An 18,732-nucleotide genomic window follows, 5' to 3' on the forward strand; every position below is an offset into this window, starting at 1 on the left:
TATGCTTAGGAACTGCAAGGATTTTAATAACATTTTTACTTTAACGGTACTCTATAACGCGCTTGTGAGATCTAGGTTAGAGTATTGCTCCCTGGCATGGTTTCCTTATTATTATAACCAGACGCATCAAATTGAAAATGTACAGCAGAGATTTTTAAAATTACTTTAAAGAAGAAGGAAGATGGCCTTACAGAAACTATTCTCATTTTGAGTTATTGAAAAGATACAAATTTAGTACCCTACATTCCAGACGTGTGGCTAATGCACTAATATTTATTTACAAAATTATACATAACATAATTGATAATATTGACATGCTTGCTCTTGTCAATTTTCATGTACCTAGAATAAATAACAGATACACTACTTCCTTATATAGTAAATCTCCTCGCACGAACATAGGTAGGAAAGCGCCCCTATATATGTAATACATCTTTATTGAAATATTTTGGAAAGGTATTGCGATTGTGATTTATTTTTTTGTAGACTAAATCAATTTAAACTTTGTATTAGTGAGCGATTTTCTTAGTTGGAGTGAGTATTACTGTTAGTTAGTTAGTTATGATTGTCTGGTAAGAGTGGTTAGGTTATTGATTGCTTCTTAATTTTTGCCTTTTATTGCTTCATAGAATTCTAACTTTATTCTAGTATAATTTGTCATCTGTATTAGAATTAGTATTAGAATGTATATTTATTTATTTATGTATTTTTGTTAGGACAAAAATACATAAATAAATATAATAATATAGGTAATTGGAACTTGTTTCTGTGGGGCAAATAAACTTATTATAATTATTATTATTTTTATTCCAAGACTTAACACAAAATAATAAGAGTAAAATTAACACACAAAAATTTATTACATGACGTACGCTTGGAAAAAATTTTGATTTCAAATAACATATGTAGTGCTGATAATAATTTAAAACTAGTTTTTTTCAACAAAAAGTATAGTTAATAAATAGCAGGATAGTCTAAAAAACAAAAAAATTCCGTACTGGAAGTGAACATCCGTTGGCATTTAACGATCTATATGATATTTCTAATATACAAACAAAATTTTGCGACAACCGATGCAGTAATTCCGGAGATTACTTGTCTAATAAAAATGGATGCAGACACCAGACAGACAGACAAACAGACAGACATACAGACGGAAACGGGAGATCAGTTTTTTCATATTCTAGGGGTCATAAAACGTCAAGAAAATATGAAAGTGGCAATTCGTCCTGTGAACTTATTTACTCGATACTAAAAACGTTCGGTTGGTACACAATAAAATTTTACAATGTCATTACGAGGGTCCCACCCCACTGAGGGTCCCACGGCCTTGGCATGCGCCGCTTTTATTCAACCAGAAGAAGGGTAGCTAAGAACCTCTCGGATTACTGGTCTGCTACTTCTCCAGTTATAAAATTGCAATTTGTGGTGGCTATGAACCGCTCTGAAGTTAACTGACTTAAACCATCATAAAATTTTCTTGTGTACAAAAGGAACGTTTTCATTGTACTTCCTTAGCTTACGCTCGGGAAGTAGAAAGGACGATAAAAAATTAGATTAGATTTAAACTAATACTGTAATGTTCGTTTTTTCTTAATATTTTAATTTTATTGTTCAAATTTGTGTTTATTAAAAAACTACAAATTTTCAAATATTGTTGAAGGAATAATTTACCTCAGCTAAATATGCACATAACTCATAATTGAACTAATGTTAAGATCGTAGAAGAAGAATTATAGTCTGCACCACGTTTGGAATACTTGTAGCTATTTTGGAATATATTGTTATACAAAATTAAATTTTCAGTAGAATGTTACATTGCATGATGTACCATTTACTAAAATTATTTAACGCTTACAAGATTTATAATTATAAAATTTGATTATTATGTAGCAATATAACGTTATTATAAAACAAAACTTAAAACTAATACCATTACTATAGATAGTTATGCTTAGATGAATGTTAATTTAATTCAATAATTGCCTGTACCCGACTGGAAAAAAAAACGATTTATAATTAACGAAAATAAAAATTGTTACCATCGGTTATACAAAATATCTTTATTCAGAATCCTTCTTCACATTTCTCTTAGTAAAAATTCAAACATACATTTGTATGTAGTCATGTTCACATAAATCTCGTACAACCTCACGTGTGTCAAAATCAATAACATGGATACAAATTCAGATTTATGTGAGCATGATTGTACATGTGTATCACAGAAAACTTATGTATGTATACCTAGAACAAATTGTGTTTAATATGATAACAGTTTTTGACATACTAAAAATTTCAGTTTTAATTTATGTCTCGGTACAGTCTATTAAAAGGTCAAAATTGGACAAAATTGAAAAGATGCGAAACTTTGGTATGTGCACCAGTGCCAAAAAAGCAGTTGTATAATATTTTAAATTTTGTGTGTGTTATTGTGGGTACTAGAGTTACTTTTATTCATAATGCTGGCACTGCTTGCCTCAGATTTAAATAACTGATCAGTGCTTTTACTCGTAGCCGATGACACATTGTCCTCTGGCGTCACTTTTCCCAAATTCCTTTCTTTGTAGTGTAGAAAACCGCCATAACCCACTCCAACAAGAGAAATACCCAACAAGCAAAACTTGACAACATTAAATACTTTTAGAGCTATGAATACGGATTGTATCATTTTTAGAAGCGATCCTTCCAGTATAATTCCTTCTTCCACCCAAAGAAGGGGATGAAGCGCGGTGGGTAAGGTCTTCATAAAATTAATTTTCTTAACTGGTTGAATTTGTAAATTAAATTGGATACGTTTCTGGGCTTCTAGGGGCACCGCCAACAACTGCAAATAAAATTAAATATATAAAATTCTCCAAAATGAGAAAATTCTTACTGGTTGTATTAGAATTCTGACAATATGTTCATCAGTAACGGGATTTAACCCTTTAACTGTATTTTGCACAGCCTCATCTACTCGAAGAAAATGTGGAAGAGTAACGTAAATGGGAACTCCCATACATCGGGTTAGATCCATTATTCCTTTTGGTAAACATGTCCGTGGAGTAGGACAATAACATTTTTCTGCTGGGTTTGTGGACATGTCTCCTAAATCACCGTAATACTTTTCTACGTGGACCCCATGAACTGTGGCGTCTTCAGTATAAACGGTGTGAATACTTCTGCACAAGTCCGTTGTGAAGGCCCATATTCCCGCGTTTTTGTCGACAAAAGGTGGGAAAATCCATCCGTCTGTTCCTACGAATCTGTTACATTTTTTCGTAGACCAGATATTCGATTCTTTTTCGTGATTGAGTTCAACTAAACGACCCAGCTCGTGAGATTTTTTTATACCTCTGAGAATTTTAAACCGATTTGGCAAAGTACCATTTCTCTAAAAGCGTCTACCATGGTGAAACGAATAAAAATTGTGTAATAAATATAATACCGGACCCAAAAGAGAAAATTTAAATACGTTCCTCCTAACTTCAGTTAAATCTGGAACTTGAGTCTTAATCTGTGTGCAGACTGCTGCTGCTGAAAAATCCTGTGAGCTGCAGTTGATAATAATACCGTCAAACAAAAGGTCTCGAACTTTGGTAGTAAGGTAAATATTCTGGGGATCGTTGAACATTGATTTAAGGGCTTTGTTTACAATGGGTAATAGCGGGGGCGAGTCTTTGGCCACAGTATTCACTATACCCTAAGCAAGAGTAAAACTAAGTAGTTAATCCCTGAAGTTTGTAGCTAATTAATTTACTTACTACAATTAGAGGATGAAGAATAGTTACGTAATCATCGCTTGTTAAGTTTGCGGATCGTTCCTGATTGAAAAAATATGTTTCATAAGGGGTGTACGTTAAGCTGTCCTCGCCTTCGTTGTCTAGAATGTCGATTTTTTCTTTATAAGCACTGAAATAAATAATTTATTAGCATAATGTACACAATAGAAATGTAAGCCTACTCGTAACAGTATGGTCCTATCTCTTTGACGACTGGAGTTTGTCCTTTTTGTACCTCTTCTGGATTGGTAATGTTAAAGAAATAAACTCTGAAATCGAGAGGTATGGGAATTTTCAGGTAGAATTTTCTCATTAGGTTGCGTTTTTTCAAAGCCGTTTGCTGAAAACGTAATAAGATTATACAATTTGTGCAGTTTTAAAAGAAAATAATATCTATAAAAGGAGTACAGTAGCTACTATATGTGTAATTGTGATATCCATCATTCACAAAGATGACGTTTGCGAAACGAGCTGTAGAAGAGTGAAGCAAATCATCTGAGCGAATAATGGTCATAATTAGGAATATAATACATTTGTATTTTCAAACAATGAAAAATTAACTGAAACATTAAAATGGAAAACTATAAATAAAGTACAACCATAATAAATAAGCAAATACCATGGCGGCACCACTTCTGATCGATTGTTAAATTAGAGTAGACATAGGTGATTGGAAATAATGAATCGTTGTTATAGTAACTATAGTAACTATGGAAAAGTTTTTTCTTATTAGCAAATAAGCACAAAGTAACCGTGAAATATGAAATTCTTCCCTTGTTACTGGCTGAAGGTAGTGAAATGTGAATTCAAATACAGTATGAAAACTACCTACGGAAAAAATTCAGTAATTTCAAAACTAATGGTAAACAGTTTTATTTGTAGTTCTAATTACGCTGTTTTTAAATTACCTTAGCTATTTGTGACGTCATCCTTTTTCAAGCTATGGCGTCACATGCATTTACAATATGCATTTAAGATAATACATTTAAAGACCCGTTCAAGAAACCCACACTTGTTACCCTAGAGACTTTTTAAGACCTCAAATTACCTCTATTTTCAAGAGTTCTTAAAATTATTATTTTTATATAAGTATATATTATTATTTTGTTCTTTGCGCCAAAAAATTGTTGAAAGAAAACTACGTATATAAAGAAAAAAAAACAAAGATTAAGCTCCCGCCCCAGTCTTAATTGTGATGAGTTTCATAGGGTAATTTCTTGTAGAGAAATGAGGATTTTGCAACTAAACTTCAGCTTCAGCTCACGATCAATAAAATATTCACCACAATTGAGAAGGGGTGGGTGGACGGGGCTTATATTTTGTCCATGTTTTCTTAATATGCGAAGTCTTCTTTTCCCAACAAGAAATTGAAAACATGGTTAACTATCCTGTTGATGAAAGGAAACTCTATATGTATATTAAAAAAAAAAAAAAACAAAAATTAGTTAATTTAATTAGTGTCTATTATACATCAGGTTGTGGTTAATATTAACTTTTACAAATAGTAGTTATTAGAGTATTATGATACTGTGGGTAATCAAATTTCAAATTTAAGATCTGTAAAGTACAAATACATAAAATATGTGGTTGGCAATAGTGATATTTTTCACAAAACTCCTGCTCTTCATCTACAATCTTTGCTACACTTTGTATATTTATTTTTTATTGCATCAAAATTAAGAGCATAAATACATAAATGTGACAATACAAGAAAGAGAGTCCAAATGTCCGAAATAATGATTTAATAGCTGTTAACACAATATTACGATAGAAAAAATGGTACTTAGCAGTGTTGATAATTTGATATTTAAATAGATTTCAATTTATAGTAAATGTAGTAACATCAATAGTAAAAGGACTTAGATGCAACAACTATATGAGACTAATTTTATGTAAATCGAGCAAAAATTGCAGCAAATTTTAAAATAAAGACAAACAAAATGAGCCTATATAAAAGTTTTGAATTAACATTAATCAAATGGATTAAATTTAAATTAAAAACACAAACACAACGCAAAAAAGAAATCTTGATTTGTACATTTCTCTGCTTAGTTTCCGTTTTTTAGTAGATTATAAAGTTGTTAACATTTTATTAGTTTTCAGTGTCAACTTCGGTTTTAACCTCCCGAAGGACTATTGACGATTTCGAATATTTTCAACTCCCAAGTGACGATGAATTCGAAATGTTCGGATTAATCGTTTATTCGCTGTTAACACTTTCAAGTTTTGGAAAAATTGCAACACGACAACCCACGGTTTTTTGAATGAAACATGTTTCATAAAAATATGTCTTCAAAATTTTAATCTTCAATAAATATAAAACTACAAACTGATAAATTTTACGAGGAACAATTTTTGCTGAAAATTAATTTTAAAAAATTGGAAAACTCATGACAAAAACTGGAAGTTCGCGTAGGTTCACGACTCTATAACCAAATCCACATTATGACAAAAGATTGATCGTGCACAAAGTTTGATTAAAGTCATAAGTTGTCGCCATAATTTGATGTTTGTTAAAAAAATAACAATTATACAGTAATTTGAAAACTTCATGGATGATATTTGTAACATCGAACTGACAAATTATACCTCTGGATTATTTCTACTCGATGATCAAATCGAATCCATTATTAAAACAAAATTAGTTCTAAGTAGTAGGAAGTTACGGTGCAAATTTCAAACAAATTGATACGTTCAGAACACATATGGCTGCTAATAATGTCATACTAATGAAATAGCAATTAAAAACAAGTAACTCGTTCCACGTATAGAAAATAAAAATTACATTATAAAAGCAATGAACTAAGTAAAGCAATTATTATACTTACATCTCTGACTACAAATTTCAATATTCCTGAGAAACCCACAAATCCAAAAAGAAGAATGACCGCTAAAGAAACCGAGGATACAACTAATATTTTATTGTATGACTGCATTTGAAAGTATAATAAAATGTATAAAATGTCGTTAACACTAACAATAAGTTACTAACAATTCCCAAATAATCTTCAAATATTCGTCAGGTAACTATTTTCTACTTGAGTGGTAGTGGTAGGGGTAAAATTGATTTAGTAATGATTCAGTGACAATCAAACAGGCCTGTATATCAATTATTTAAAAATTGCTTCTCTGAATAGTCTTAGAATAATGACAATGACAGTGAGGAAAGTTGTAGGGGTTAAGAAGCTCATTATCCTTAATATTTTATTTCAACTTTTATTAACTACTTTCGTAAAAATAATTTAAATGAAAATTATTTCGAACTAAGAACAATTGTGTCTTTCATAGAGTACATTTTTTTGTTATTTAAATATAGGTAAGCGGCATATCCCATTCCCAAAAGACTTAAGATCAACATCGTATATTTGAAAATTTCTACAAATGTTAAGAAATAGAAAAATGCTTGTATCATTCTGAGAAACGATCCGTTCAGAACGACGCCCTAAAATTAGAACAAAAAAATTACAAGACATATATCTACATGAAACTTGAAAGATCACTTACTAATTCCACCCATATTACTGGATGAATAACTTCAGGCATGGTTTGCATGAAGCGTATTTTACCCACTGACTGAAGAGGAAAATTAAACTGAACTCGTATCTGTGCTTCTATCGGTAGAGATAGCGTCTAAAAAAGAAAATGAAATCGGAAGTGAAGGCAAATTCACTCACATACTCCTTCCAGAAGAACTCTAGTAATGTGTTTTTCTGTATCTGGGTTTAAACCATGTACTTTTCGTAAAAGGCTTTCATCACTTTTCAAAAAATGTGGCAAACTTATGTACAAAGGAACGTGGATGCATTCAGTTAAATCAACTAAACCCCGAGGAAGACATGGCTTTTGCAAAGAACAATTAGCGCATTGATCTTCAAAGTCTGAATAAAATTTTCGGACGGAGATACCGTTACTGCTGGTCTCTTCAACGAAATCAGCGTGAAGGTTCCTAAAATTATAGATAATTTAACTATAATTATGTCTGTTAGGAAATTGTGAAAAGTCTATACATGCAGAAATCGACAGGATGCATCCATATTTGCTCCATGTCACCAGAGAGTGGTGGAAATATCCACCCATCTGTTCCACGGAATTCATTACACACTTCGTTAGACCAAATATCGGTTCTAGTCATGTTATCCACAGCTACAAGTTGCCCCAACTCAGCTGAATCTCGTACTCCTCTAAGAACTTTGATTCTTGTGGAAATAGTACCATTTTTCTATACAAAATATCGTCTTTATTTGCCTTACCAATATGTTCGCTTTACCTGACTTAAAAGACCATAACGTAGATAACCCTTTCCATCAACTTTAACACCAGGCATTTTTGTTCTTAACTGAGTACATACAGCCATAGCCGAAAAATCTCTTGCAGTGCAGTTGATTAACATACCGTCGAAAAGAATATCTTTGACTTTAGCTGTCAGGTAGATAGATTCATTTTGGAATAATTTCACAAGAGCTTCATCCAAAATCGTCAAGAACTGTGGAGATTTGGTAGCAATGTGGTTAACCATTCCCTGAAAAAATGTTATATTCATTCTTGTTCAGGTAATGTGCGTAAGTTACCATCATGAGGGGATGAATGATGGTCACGTAGTCATCGTCATTTAATTCTCCAGATCTTTCTTGACTGAATATGTAGTTGTCGTGTGGTGTGTAGGTTAAACTGTCTTCGGTCTCATCATCTTCTACATCTATTCGTTCTTTATAAAGACTACAAAATGCGTAAGTTAACAGTCAATCATTATGGATTTGGATAAACGGATTTCAAAATTATAACTAAAAATTGCAGGATTTATAGAATTAGCTTGACATTTAAAAATTCTTAATTGCAGTCCTATACAAATTTAGAAGGACTTGCCATGAGAAATTAATTGAATGCTTAAAAATTTTTCAATCTGTTAATAATAATAATCAATTGCCAAATTTTTCTGTATAACGTTGACTTATATCAAAACGATTTGTTTAACTGCATTAACCATATCAAGGTGAAATTGTTTTTGCGATCATAACTATACATAGTGCCGATAATTCTGTCCCTATAATTGGACTCATATCGTAAAAACACTGTTTTTAAAATTTATAAATGTCATGGCCCCGTTAGTGTAATTTCTCAGTAGGAATTGATTTTTTGCAAACGAACCTTGCCGGTTTGAAATTTACATAAAATTCCGGGTTTTAAATACAATTAAGCGTATCCCTAAATACGTACTTCTCTTCTTTATTAGAGTTTCATTCAGCTAAATGCTGAGACAACTAAAACAATTAAATGCTGATCTACAATAATTACAAACAAGATTTTATATTGCGTTGCTGTATGCGAACCTTACAAACGCCTCAGTTAATTATACATAATTAAAATTTGGCTATGATTTAGACTTGAAATAACCTAGTTGTTTTCATTTTAAATTGCTAATTTTGGAATTTCCATTTTTAAATGAGTAACGCATTTATGATGTCATTATGACCATTAGAATGATAAAAAATTAAAGATAAGTAGTTTTATTAATTGTGTTAGTTATCCCACCGCAATAGTGAGAATTTTTTGATAACGTAACTCGTTTACTCATTCCTAATCGGATGAAGCTTCAGTAAAAATAAATGAAACATGGACTAAACCACAGTAACTTTATCATTCGCCCAGGTAAAAAAAAAGAAATCGTCTGGGAATTTAATTTTACAATTTTTTAGATAATGTCATCAATTTTTTGATGAGTATATTAATGTTGACGTGTTCAACGTAAAATTAATTAGACTGTGTTACAAATTTTTGAAAATTTAAATGAATTTTTTTGGACATTTTGTATCAGCAATTCTAAGAATAAAAATATTGTGCAGAAAGAAAGACAAATTATGCCACATTTCAAACTCTATTTTTCAAAAATATTTTAAATACAATTTTGAGAACCGTCTCATCAATTCTGTGTTAACTTGTTGCATAGATATTTTGTGAGTTATAACAGAAATCATTATATATATCGTATGTCGTAAACAACAATTTTAAATCGACGTACAATATTATCAGCCGTATCGAATGTTATTTATTAATTTTATTAATTTGTATCATTAAAAAATTATGGTTCTGGGTAAGTTGTAATCTTGCTCTTATTATCTACGTTCTCGGTGTCCTTGACTGAAGTCTACTAATAAATGTTTTAGTAGAAAACTATGATGAATGAAATATTACGTTTTTGTTGGTGGTAGGAATAAAACGACGATAATATCGGGGTATGTAATAGTCTTAGGAAATTATGCCATTATCGCTACGTATTAAAATTTCAAAACTACTGTAAGTTTCATTTTAAATACAACTTCTCTTAATAGTGAAAAAACTTAAACGTAGTCACTTCAGATGCGTGGAAAACCAAAAAAGTAGTGATATTTTTTGCAAAACTGTAGCAACGTATATAGGGCATGATAGACGACGGCGAAAGTAGGTCAAGGTAACTTAGGCCTCGACTTTTTTTTTGAAATATTGTATTGACTAGAATGTAATTCAACTGTACTTACTCGTAGCAATAAGGTCCAACTTCTTTTAAAATCGGATTTCCTCCCTTTTGTACATCTTCTGGGTTGGTTACATTAAAGAAGTACACACGAAAGTCTAAGGGCATGGGAAATTTTAAATAAAACTGTCGTACATAATTTCGTTTATGAAGTGACACTTGCTAAAATTTATAAATTATCATTATTTTTACAAAATTTTGTCGAAAATCAGTGAACAAAACTTACGTCTCGTATTGCGTACTCAAAAATCGACCGATACGCCGCAAACCCAAAAATAACAGTCATGATGAAACAACATGATGAGAATATAAACACTTTTTTGTAACAGCGCATATTGCACGAACATCTAAACAATTCTGGAAAAGAGTTAACAATGAAATTTAATTGTATCGTAGGTATGTGGAGGGGATTAGAACGAGAGGTATTTTTAAATTAAACATATTTTTGATAAAAAATGTTAACCATTACAGTTGGCGACTAGTAATTACTAGCGACCTTTAATTAGAATTCATTGTTGCGTACTAAACTTGCCTAGATCATTAAATCCCCTGTAGCGTCGTTGTTATGGTTAAAAAGAAACAAAACTCAGAGAAATCACATTATATTACAAAAATTATTTTTGTTTAACAATTAACAATCAATTATGTAAATTATGTGCAAAATAAAGTATTTAGTAAAATTTAACTATTCAATGTGCATACTGAAAAATTTATGTGGTTGCTTCGTCTTTCCTATTGGCAAAATTAATTGCTTTAAGTATCTCTTGAGTATTAATTTTTCGGTGTTGACCGCCACTTGATCTCACACTTTTGCTAGGAGATTCTGCGGGACCCACTTTAGACAGTTTCCAGTCTTTGTACGCTTGGTAACATCCATAGGCAAATATTTCTATGAATCCTATCAACGTTATGTAACGACCAACTGACACCACTTTTAAAAGCGTAGAGGCGGTAATAATTTTATCTAAGAGAAATCCTTCCAATTGAACACCCTGAATCAGTCACAGTAAATCACTACAACACAAACACATTTGAGAAATATTACCTCTTCTAACCACAAAATGGGGTGAAGGGCCTCTGGGACTGTTTGCATAATGTTAATTTTTTTAATAGTTTTTAGCTCTAAATTGAACTGAATTCTCCTCTGGCCTACCACGGGGGTTCCAGTAATCTAAAAGTTCAAATTTAAATTCCTTTTTGCAAAATTTCCTGGGCACAAAACATACCGATTCGAAATAAATTAATATTATGTGTTTTTCGGTGTCAGGATGCAGACCTTCGACTTGTTGTAAGAGTTTTTCGTCAACTCGTAGAAAATGGGGCAAGGTACACATTAAAGGCACTTGTAAACACTTGGTTAAATCTACCACTCCTTCAGGTAAACATTTATCAGGCGCTGGACAGAAACACTGGTCTTCAGGATTTGCTTCTCCAAGGTCGGCAAAATACTTCCTGACTTTGATGTTGTGAAATCTCAAAGTTTCAACAAATTTTGCTTGAAAATTCCTATTTCGAAAAACAAAATATTTACGATTAAAAGCATTTTATTCTCGTAAATAAAATTACCTGCATAAATCGGGGGCTACAATATCTATATTGTCTTTTAAGAATGGCGGAAAAATCCAACCGTCTGTTCCACGATATTTGTTACATGAGCCTTTAGGCCATATTTGTAGGTCCGTATGGTTATCGATCGAGACAACCTCACCTAAACTCTCGCCATTTTTGATACCTCTGTACACGGTAATTTGCTGCGGAACTGTACCATTTCTCTAAAACCTTAGTTAATATTTTAAATATTTCTATCAAGTTATTGTTACCGATCCAAATAAGGAAAAATAGAAAACATTTTTCTCGATTTCTTTCATTACAGGTTGGCCTTTAAACTGCGAACAAAGTGCAGTTGCTGAGAAGTCTTTGACGTTACAATCTATTCGAACACCGTCGAAGAGAATGTCTCTCACTCTGGTCGTGAGGTATATAGAATAGTCTTCTTTGAAGACGATGGGCAAAGCTTTATTTACGGCAGATAGAAATTGTGGTTTCTGGATTGCCACTGCATTTATAATACCCTTAAATTAATAGCAACGATTACCAATCGCAAAACCTGTATGTCACTAAGTGTTATTTTACCACAACGAGGGGATTGAGGATCGTGACGTAGTCGTCTTGAGAAAGGTCACCACTTCGAGTTTGGTTAAAAAAGTAGGTGTCGTAAGGATTGTATGTCAAAGTGTCGTTTGCTTTGTCTTCTGCAATAACTATTTTTTCCTTGTACGCGCTAAATCCGGGAAAATTTTGGTTAATTCACGTTTAGCAAGATCATTGTTAATTTCAGTTTTTTTGGTGCTTATGTAATGTTGTGATTATTATAGAGAACAAATCTCATTCATAAATATAATTATACATAATTATCAAAAGCCACAGAATTATATCCTCGTTTCGTAAATAATTGAAATAGTAAATTACATAGTTTGAGCGTAACGTACTTACTCGTAACAATAAGGCCCAACTTCTTGCAGGATAGGTTTCTGACCTTCTTGTACTTGTAGTGGGTTGGTTACGTTGAAAAAGTAGATGCGAAAATCCAAAGGAATCGGCAATTTTAGATAGAAATCCCGCATTTCGTTACCCGATTTGAGAGCTTTTTGCTTTAAAAACGGTTGTACACAATATAACTTCGCCAAAATTACTTTACTTACCGACTTTATCGCAACTCTCAGCAGAGGCATATATAACAAGAAACCAAATATTATTGTAAAAATGATAGCCGTCATGGACACTATCATAATCACGTGATGCTGTTTCAGCTTGGTATCTAATATGTTGTTCATTTTTGTAAAATCTGGAAATCTTCCCGATAGTTACACGTCAACTGAAACACTTTGTGCTTTATTTTCATTAGGTGGTGGGGATGCTTAGATAAACCACGTCTGTGAAATGTAGGTAAATGATCTATTTATTAATTATGTATAATACCAGACGACATTAAGACTACGAGAACTAAATACGAGCAAAGGATGAGCTTTATGAATAAATTATCTTAATCATCTTCTTCGGGCAAAACGGGGTGAAGGTTGATAATGGGTAGTTTATGTTCAACTAGACATTGATTTTTAACGTAGACAGTTTTCTTAAAAGAAATCGATATTTGGAGTATTTGTACATATGTATATTTTACATTTAGACGAGAATTCCAAATTATTTAAAACTGATTTTCTGCTTTTTTATCAAGTTTAATATCAATTTCTTGTAATGAAAAAGCTACATTTTTTATATATGTTTTTAAATTATGTCCACAGAAGTAGATACTTGTAAAATTATCTTCAAATTTCTATTCAAACACTCTGATAGTGACAAAACACCTTAGTTTTCAGGTGTGAATAGTTCAGTTATACAGTATTATCGCATGCGCGTGGACGAGAAAACCGTTATCGACAGGAAATATTTAATCATTCTTTTCCATTTTGAAAAGCAAGGAATCCTCTAAAAAATTTAATAAAATCTTTGTATTGATGTGGCCGTTATTTGTTCACGCTTTATTATCAACGTTTTCTAAAAAAGGGAAAAACTTTTTCTGAGTTTAAAATAATTTGTTGAAATTTACACACAAAATATAAAAAGAAAAAGTTTAACCTAACTCATGATTAAATAGTTTAGGGAGGGTGTTTAGGAGCAGAGAGAATTTTAATTCGTGGGGAAATTATATTTTTCTGCAAAGTAAAAAAATTCGATTAATTAAAATAAGAAAAGTTAATTTGAACGGTAAAGTCTTATTAACTAAGTATAAGAAAAGTATTGTCCAATCTGCCATACAGAATAAGTAAGATAATTTTTGAAAATTAAAGTATGTAATATTATAATATTATTATTTATTTAGGTAGATACTCATTGTGTATATTTGACACAGATTATTTGCAATATTCGCATGTAGCCAAATTTTCACTTTTTGGGGCGAATTTGCATATTGATTTCTAAATGGATTTACAATAGAGTTTAGGGAAAACTTAGAGACACCTCAAATACTATTTTATTTATACTGCTTATATTACTTACATTTACTTATTTATAGTATTTACTCTATTATAACTAACGACGCAAGGACCTTAATGAAGTATCTCCTTTCAAAAGATTACGTTGTGGAATAACCTCGAATAGTCGACATTTCAGATCATTCGTCGGTATGTGGACAAAATACATGGAGTTCCGAAATTAGACTGTAGGGAAAAGTTCTTAAGTGTCAGTGTATTTTTTTATATCGACAACTATTATTGTATTTGTGTTTCCAGTCACGACTACGATATTTCAATGCTAAATTTGTACCGCACAATTTTCTTATCATGACAATGGGACTGCCTTGTACTGCGTGTTAAGCAAAACTGTATTGCACGATAAGACTAAGAAACCAGTAAAACTACAAACTTCTTCATACGGAATACAATATTGCATTGTTCGCAAAATTTGGATCTTTTTGGAACAAACAACAGGGACTTTAAGAAAACAAGAAGTGATAATACTGCTACTGTTATAACGTTGAAGCTTTATGAGATTTTTATTTATGGTATTTCAAGATATTTTGAAAACTGGAAAACCTCACATATTTAATAGCTATAGAACTTACATTCGCTGTTGCAAAAATCATGGTTTATGCTTTAAACAGTGAAAAAAGAACGGACCAAAATTTAATACCGGTCAGGATGTTTTTAGAGATGTGAATCTAGTAAGTAATTTGATTCTCAATGAAAATGAAATTTATCATGTATTGTCTTTGCCATTTCTATTGAAACACCACCTATTGATTTTGCTTAAAAGTTAGCAATTGGTTACGATTAACAAGTGGTGTTTTAGTAGAAATGGCAAATACTGTAAGTTAAGTTAACTAAGGTAGAAAATCTGACAAAAACTGTAACACTGTTGCCAGCAATTTCACACTTTGTATTTTCCAATTCAATAGAACAAGTGGGATGGTGATTTCCAAATAACAATAAATGTGGCAAATCAGCCTCAAGTGAACATCAGTCCTGTCAGTCTCAAGGACTGACAGACAAACTGTTTTGTGAATCAGTTTATCCAACGTGAAGAAAAAATGGCATGGCTCACTTTTCTCAAAAAACATCCTGAATACTTTTTATCAAACGAAACTAGAGTTTAATTATTTGTTTTAATTTATTTGAAGCTGTTAGATTGACGTAAACCGATTATAGGCTATCTTGAAGGAGAGCGTGGTTACACGTTCGATAGTTGTCTACTTCGCTGATTACTATTTGGAAGGATGACTTCTCTACCTTCAGTTTGAAAGTTTCCTTTTTCTAACTTAAGCCATTGACCACGGGTTCTACTGTCCGTGGCAAGAACAAAATTATGTCTTATCGCAGGGTTGGGCGTAGTAGAGGATTTGTAGGTAAGAATTACATTTTCTATGATTCTCCTCTCTTCTAGCGGCTGTAATTTCATTAAATGAAGCATGGTGTCGTATGACGGTCTATGGAATCCCAAAGGGATATCACACACAGTTTGCAAATTCCAAATGAGAACGGATGAATGTGTTGAGTAGTTTAGTAACTGATGTTGTGGATGCCTTAGTGAAAGATTTCCTACTACAAAATTTGCGTTTTTGACTACGTTGCCAATATGAAGAGATCATGATAACTCGGATGTTAAGGCAACCCTTAAGTCCTTGTGAGATTCTAGGCTTTGTACTGTTGTCTGATTGTCGACAAAGTAAGTTTTTTTTTGGGATTGTTTTTCTCTGTTTTTTTCATTGTTGTTGTTATAGATTTTTACATCGTCGGCCCAGATCACAAAGGTTGATTGTACATTACTAACCAAAACGAGTGTATAAGCAATGAAGAGGAGAGGTCCTAATACCTATCCTTGTGGGAAGCAGCTTAGAACAGACCGTTTGCTACGGAATTTGTCAAATATGTTAACTAAAAAAAATTGTCATTGAGGAATGATCTGTTCCACTTCAGCAATGAACCTCCAATGCCCTAGTATTCAAACTTATGTAGTAAAGGTTGAACTGGTACTTTGTCAAAACATTTTAGGAAATCAAAATATACGCGGTCGATAGGAGAACTGTTACCCAAATTCCTGGACGAGTCTCTAATACGACAGACAAAATTGGTCTTTACCGATTTACCAAAAAGGAAACCGTGTTGATGTTCAGCATATTATCGACAATTCCATCGTTTTTACTGCAAGTGACGTTAAACTAATTGCACCAGAGTTAGTCCCATTTAATTTATCACCTTTCTTAAACTTTGTAATACGGCCACTTTCCAGTTAGATAATTCACTAGTATTGAAATATTCTTACACAAGCATGCTTAATGATTTTGTCTGAGCACAAGCACAGTTAACTAAAATTGCCGAATCTGTCCTATCTGGATCCGGCGACACAGTTTTCCTCAGTTTCGTTAGTGTGCTGAATACAAGATCTTCTGTAAACCTTAAATCCAAGATCACTAACTGACATCTTGTCGTGTTGAATCTAGAAGGTACAAAAGGAGGTTTTCTCCTGTGTACATTTCTTGAAAAATGTCAGCTATTGTTTTTGCTACTTCAAGGTTGTTAGTTAAAATGAAGCCATATCTATGCCGGAGTTGGGGTTTATTGACAGGGTTCCCGAAACTGTCACGTGTATCAATATATTATTTATATAACTAAATAAATTTATTGAGTTCGGGTCTGGGAATTTACCAGTGGCTGGATTTTCTTCAGGAACAGATCCTGAACAAGTGCACGGTTGGTACGAAGAGTAAGCTTTTTAGTTTTTTTTTGGTGCTTCACGTACCTGTTCTTAATGCTAGTATGTGTAAAATGAAGGTAGACTTGAAACTGTGTCTCCAAACCATTTATATTACTTGAGTGTAATGGGAAGGATGTTAGCATCTCCCAGCACAGTTTCTATAAATTTTGAGAACTGGTTAAATTTCAGGGAGAAAGTGTTATAATCTGTCGATTCAAAGAAATGTATTATAGGTGCTCTTAAAACTATCACTTAAAACAAATAAAAGAACAATTATTAGAAGTATTCATATGTCCCTTTATTTTGCTCTACAACTGCATCAAAACTTAGACGTAACAAATAAAGCAACCCAGAGGGGTGCTTCGTTAGATACTTACATGCATAAAAAAAATACTTATGTTCTAAATCGTGTTCATCCACTTCTTCATTATACGAACCTGTAGTACTGCATTCTGGTTGAATTGTAGTGAAATTACTAAGGACGAGGTATGAGTAACGTCTTGAAACCTTTGCTGCTTACATAGGGATGTTCTAGTTGCCAAGAAAATGCAGATAAATGAAGACAGACCTTGAACGAATGAACGAATCGAAATAGTTCATTTTATGAAATTTAAATTACGGAATCAAGACATTTGCAGAAACTTTGCACAGATAAGCGAATAGTGAGCATCGTCGGATTTTGCTGCATTGATGCAACTTCACCTTAATGGGGGTCGAAATAGCTTCCATACTTAGATACACAGGGTTGTTATAAATGTTTCGTACATCGTCGATTTTGGAAAGCATAATACGGTGTTATTTTTTTGACATAACGAGTTTTTGAGTACAAAGAGTCCATCTGACAACGATACGTTTCTAATTTTTTCTAAGTCATAAAATTTTTAAGCATGTAAAGACTTCCAATAAAGAACCGGAACGATAACTTATTTACATAGTTTCACCACAGTCACACCGATTATTAAAAATAAAATATTTAGCATACCAGCTCGAGTTTTCTTTACAAAAACAGTCTGTGCAAAAGCTCCTCTCTTATAAATTTCAAAAAATGCTACGAATGATACAATACAATTACATAGCAGTCTTTGATATTTAATATCACAATTTTTTTAAGCGAAACTAAATGTCGGCCTTTGATAATGTGGAAATAAATACCAATTGTTGGGCTAAAATAAAAAATAAACAAATCAAAACAAGAGCTCGTCAGGTCATTTATTTACTCCACGAATAATGTTCTCTACACAACACTTTATCAATATGTATCAGAATCACATCAGTTTTTTAGTTGTTCGAATACATTTTGTTTCAATTCTGATGAGATTTAACGTATACCAGCATCAGATATACGTCGATGTGGTAACGCAAATCAGATATAACCATGTTTCAGTTTTTTTATTGCTATGAAATATCAAATATACCATATGATACAAAAAACTCGTTTAGTCTTATTGTAGCTATTTGAACCACTGTCAAATTGAGTAAAAAACGTTTTGATGTTGCCCACATCATTAATTTGAAGTTAAAAAAATAATTAAAAATAAATTACACGACCTAATAGAGGAGTGTTTTTTTTTAACATATGGTATTTTAAAATTAGTTGGAAGAATTTATTTATATATATTTTTTATCTTCATTTTATAAACAAATTAAAAATCTATGTAAATTTATAAACGAACATAAAATATTTGTTTGTACGTTTTAAATATAATTATTTCT

The 18,732-nt window shown here is 32.1% G+C and overlaps 2 protein-coding genes and 1 long non-coding RNA gene across 3 annotated transcripts in view; 1 reads left to right on the forward strand and 2 right to left on the reverse strand.

Annotated features, from left to right (window-relative positions):
- The window catches only part of LOC135130998 (uncharacterized), a 16,020-nt gene extending 5,399 nt beyond the window's left edge, over window positions 1-10,621 (reverse strand). Inside the window, exons 1-14 of the mRNA XM_064058531.1 lie at window positions 10,496-10,621; window positions 10,274-10,431; window positions 8,330-8,477; window positions 8,029-8,280; window positions 7,769-7,980; window positions 7,440-7,707; window positions 7,266-7,391; window positions 7,033-7,203; window positions 6,590-6,691; window positions 3,944-4,101; window positions 3,744-3,891; window positions 3,428-3,682; window positions 2,876-3,373; window positions 2,477-2,824 (exon numbers count right to left, since the gene is read on the reverse strand). Coding sequence (XP_063914601.1) covers window positions 2,477-2,824; window positions 2,876-3,373; window positions 3,428-3,682; window positions 3,744-3,891; window positions 3,944-4,101; window positions 6,590-6,691; window positions 7,033-7,203; window positions 7,266-7,391; window positions 7,440-7,707; window positions 7,769-7,980; window positions 8,029-8,280; window positions 8,330-8,477; window positions 10,274-10,431; window positions 10,496-10,603 — 2,952 coding nt within the window. The 5' untranslated portion in view covers window positions 10,604-10,621. The remainder of the gene's footprint in view (window positions 1-2,476; window positions 2,825-2,875; window positions 3,374-3,427; window positions 3,683-3,743; window positions 3,892-3,943; window positions 4,102-6,589; window positions 6,692-7,032; window positions 7,204-7,265; window positions 7,392-7,439; window positions 7,708-7,768; window positions 7,981-8,028; window positions 8,281-8,329; window positions 8,478-10,273; window positions 10,432-10,495) is intronic.
- Window positions 10,622-10,979: 358 nt separating this feature from the next.
- LOC135131078 (sensory neuron membrane protein 1-like) lies at window positions 10,980-12,902 on the reverse strand. Its single transcript, XM_064058650.1, has 7 exons — window positions 12,763-12,902; window positions 12,403-12,550; window positions 12,090-12,341; window positions 11,836-12,041; window positions 11,496-11,775; window positions 11,315-11,440; window positions 10,980-11,261 (listed from the first exon to the last, which is right to left on the reverse strand). Exons 1-7 carry the CDS (start codon window positions 12,891-12,893, stop codon window positions 10,980-10,982), a joined length of 1,425 nt encoding a protein of 474 aa, XP_063914720.1. The 5' UTR covers window positions 12,894-12,902.
- A 2,582-nt stretch (window positions 12,903-15,484) lies between these two features.
- Window positions 15,485-17,945, forward strand: LOC135131250 (uncharacterized). The gene is made up of 3 exons (XR_010280904.1): window positions 15,485-15,990; window positions 16,046-16,262; window positions 16,317-17,945. It is a non-coding gene; the product is annotated as an uncharacterized LOC135131250 (long non-coding RNA).
- Window positions 17,946-18,732: the final 787 nt, after the last annotated feature.

The sequence above is a fragment of the Zophobas morio genome, unplaced genomic scaffold (genome assembly GCF_036711695.1).
Source record: "Zophobas morio isolate AGI-343-1 ecotype UQ-CSIRO unplaced genomic scaffold, CSIRO_AGI_Zmor_V1 ptg000002l, whole genome shotgun sequence".
In the NCBI taxonomy this organism is placed as follows: domain Eukaryota; kingdom Metazoa; phylum Arthropoda; class Insecta; order Coleoptera; family Tenebrionidae; genus Zophobas; species Zophobas morio.

Coding starts and splice junctions, on each gene's coding strand:
- LOC135131078 (XM_064058650.1), bottom strand. CDS start 12,893: ATGCGGGATTTCTATCTAAAATTGCCGATTCCTTTGGATTTTCGCATC. Junction 12,342..12,402: donor TCCTCAATCCCCTCGTTGTG/GTAAAATAACAC, acceptor TATTAATTTAAG/GGTATTATAAATGCAGTGGC. Junction 11,441..11,495: donor TATTAATTTATTTCGAATCG/GTATGTTTTGTG, acceptor TTGAACTTTTAG/ATTACTGGAACCCCCGTGGT.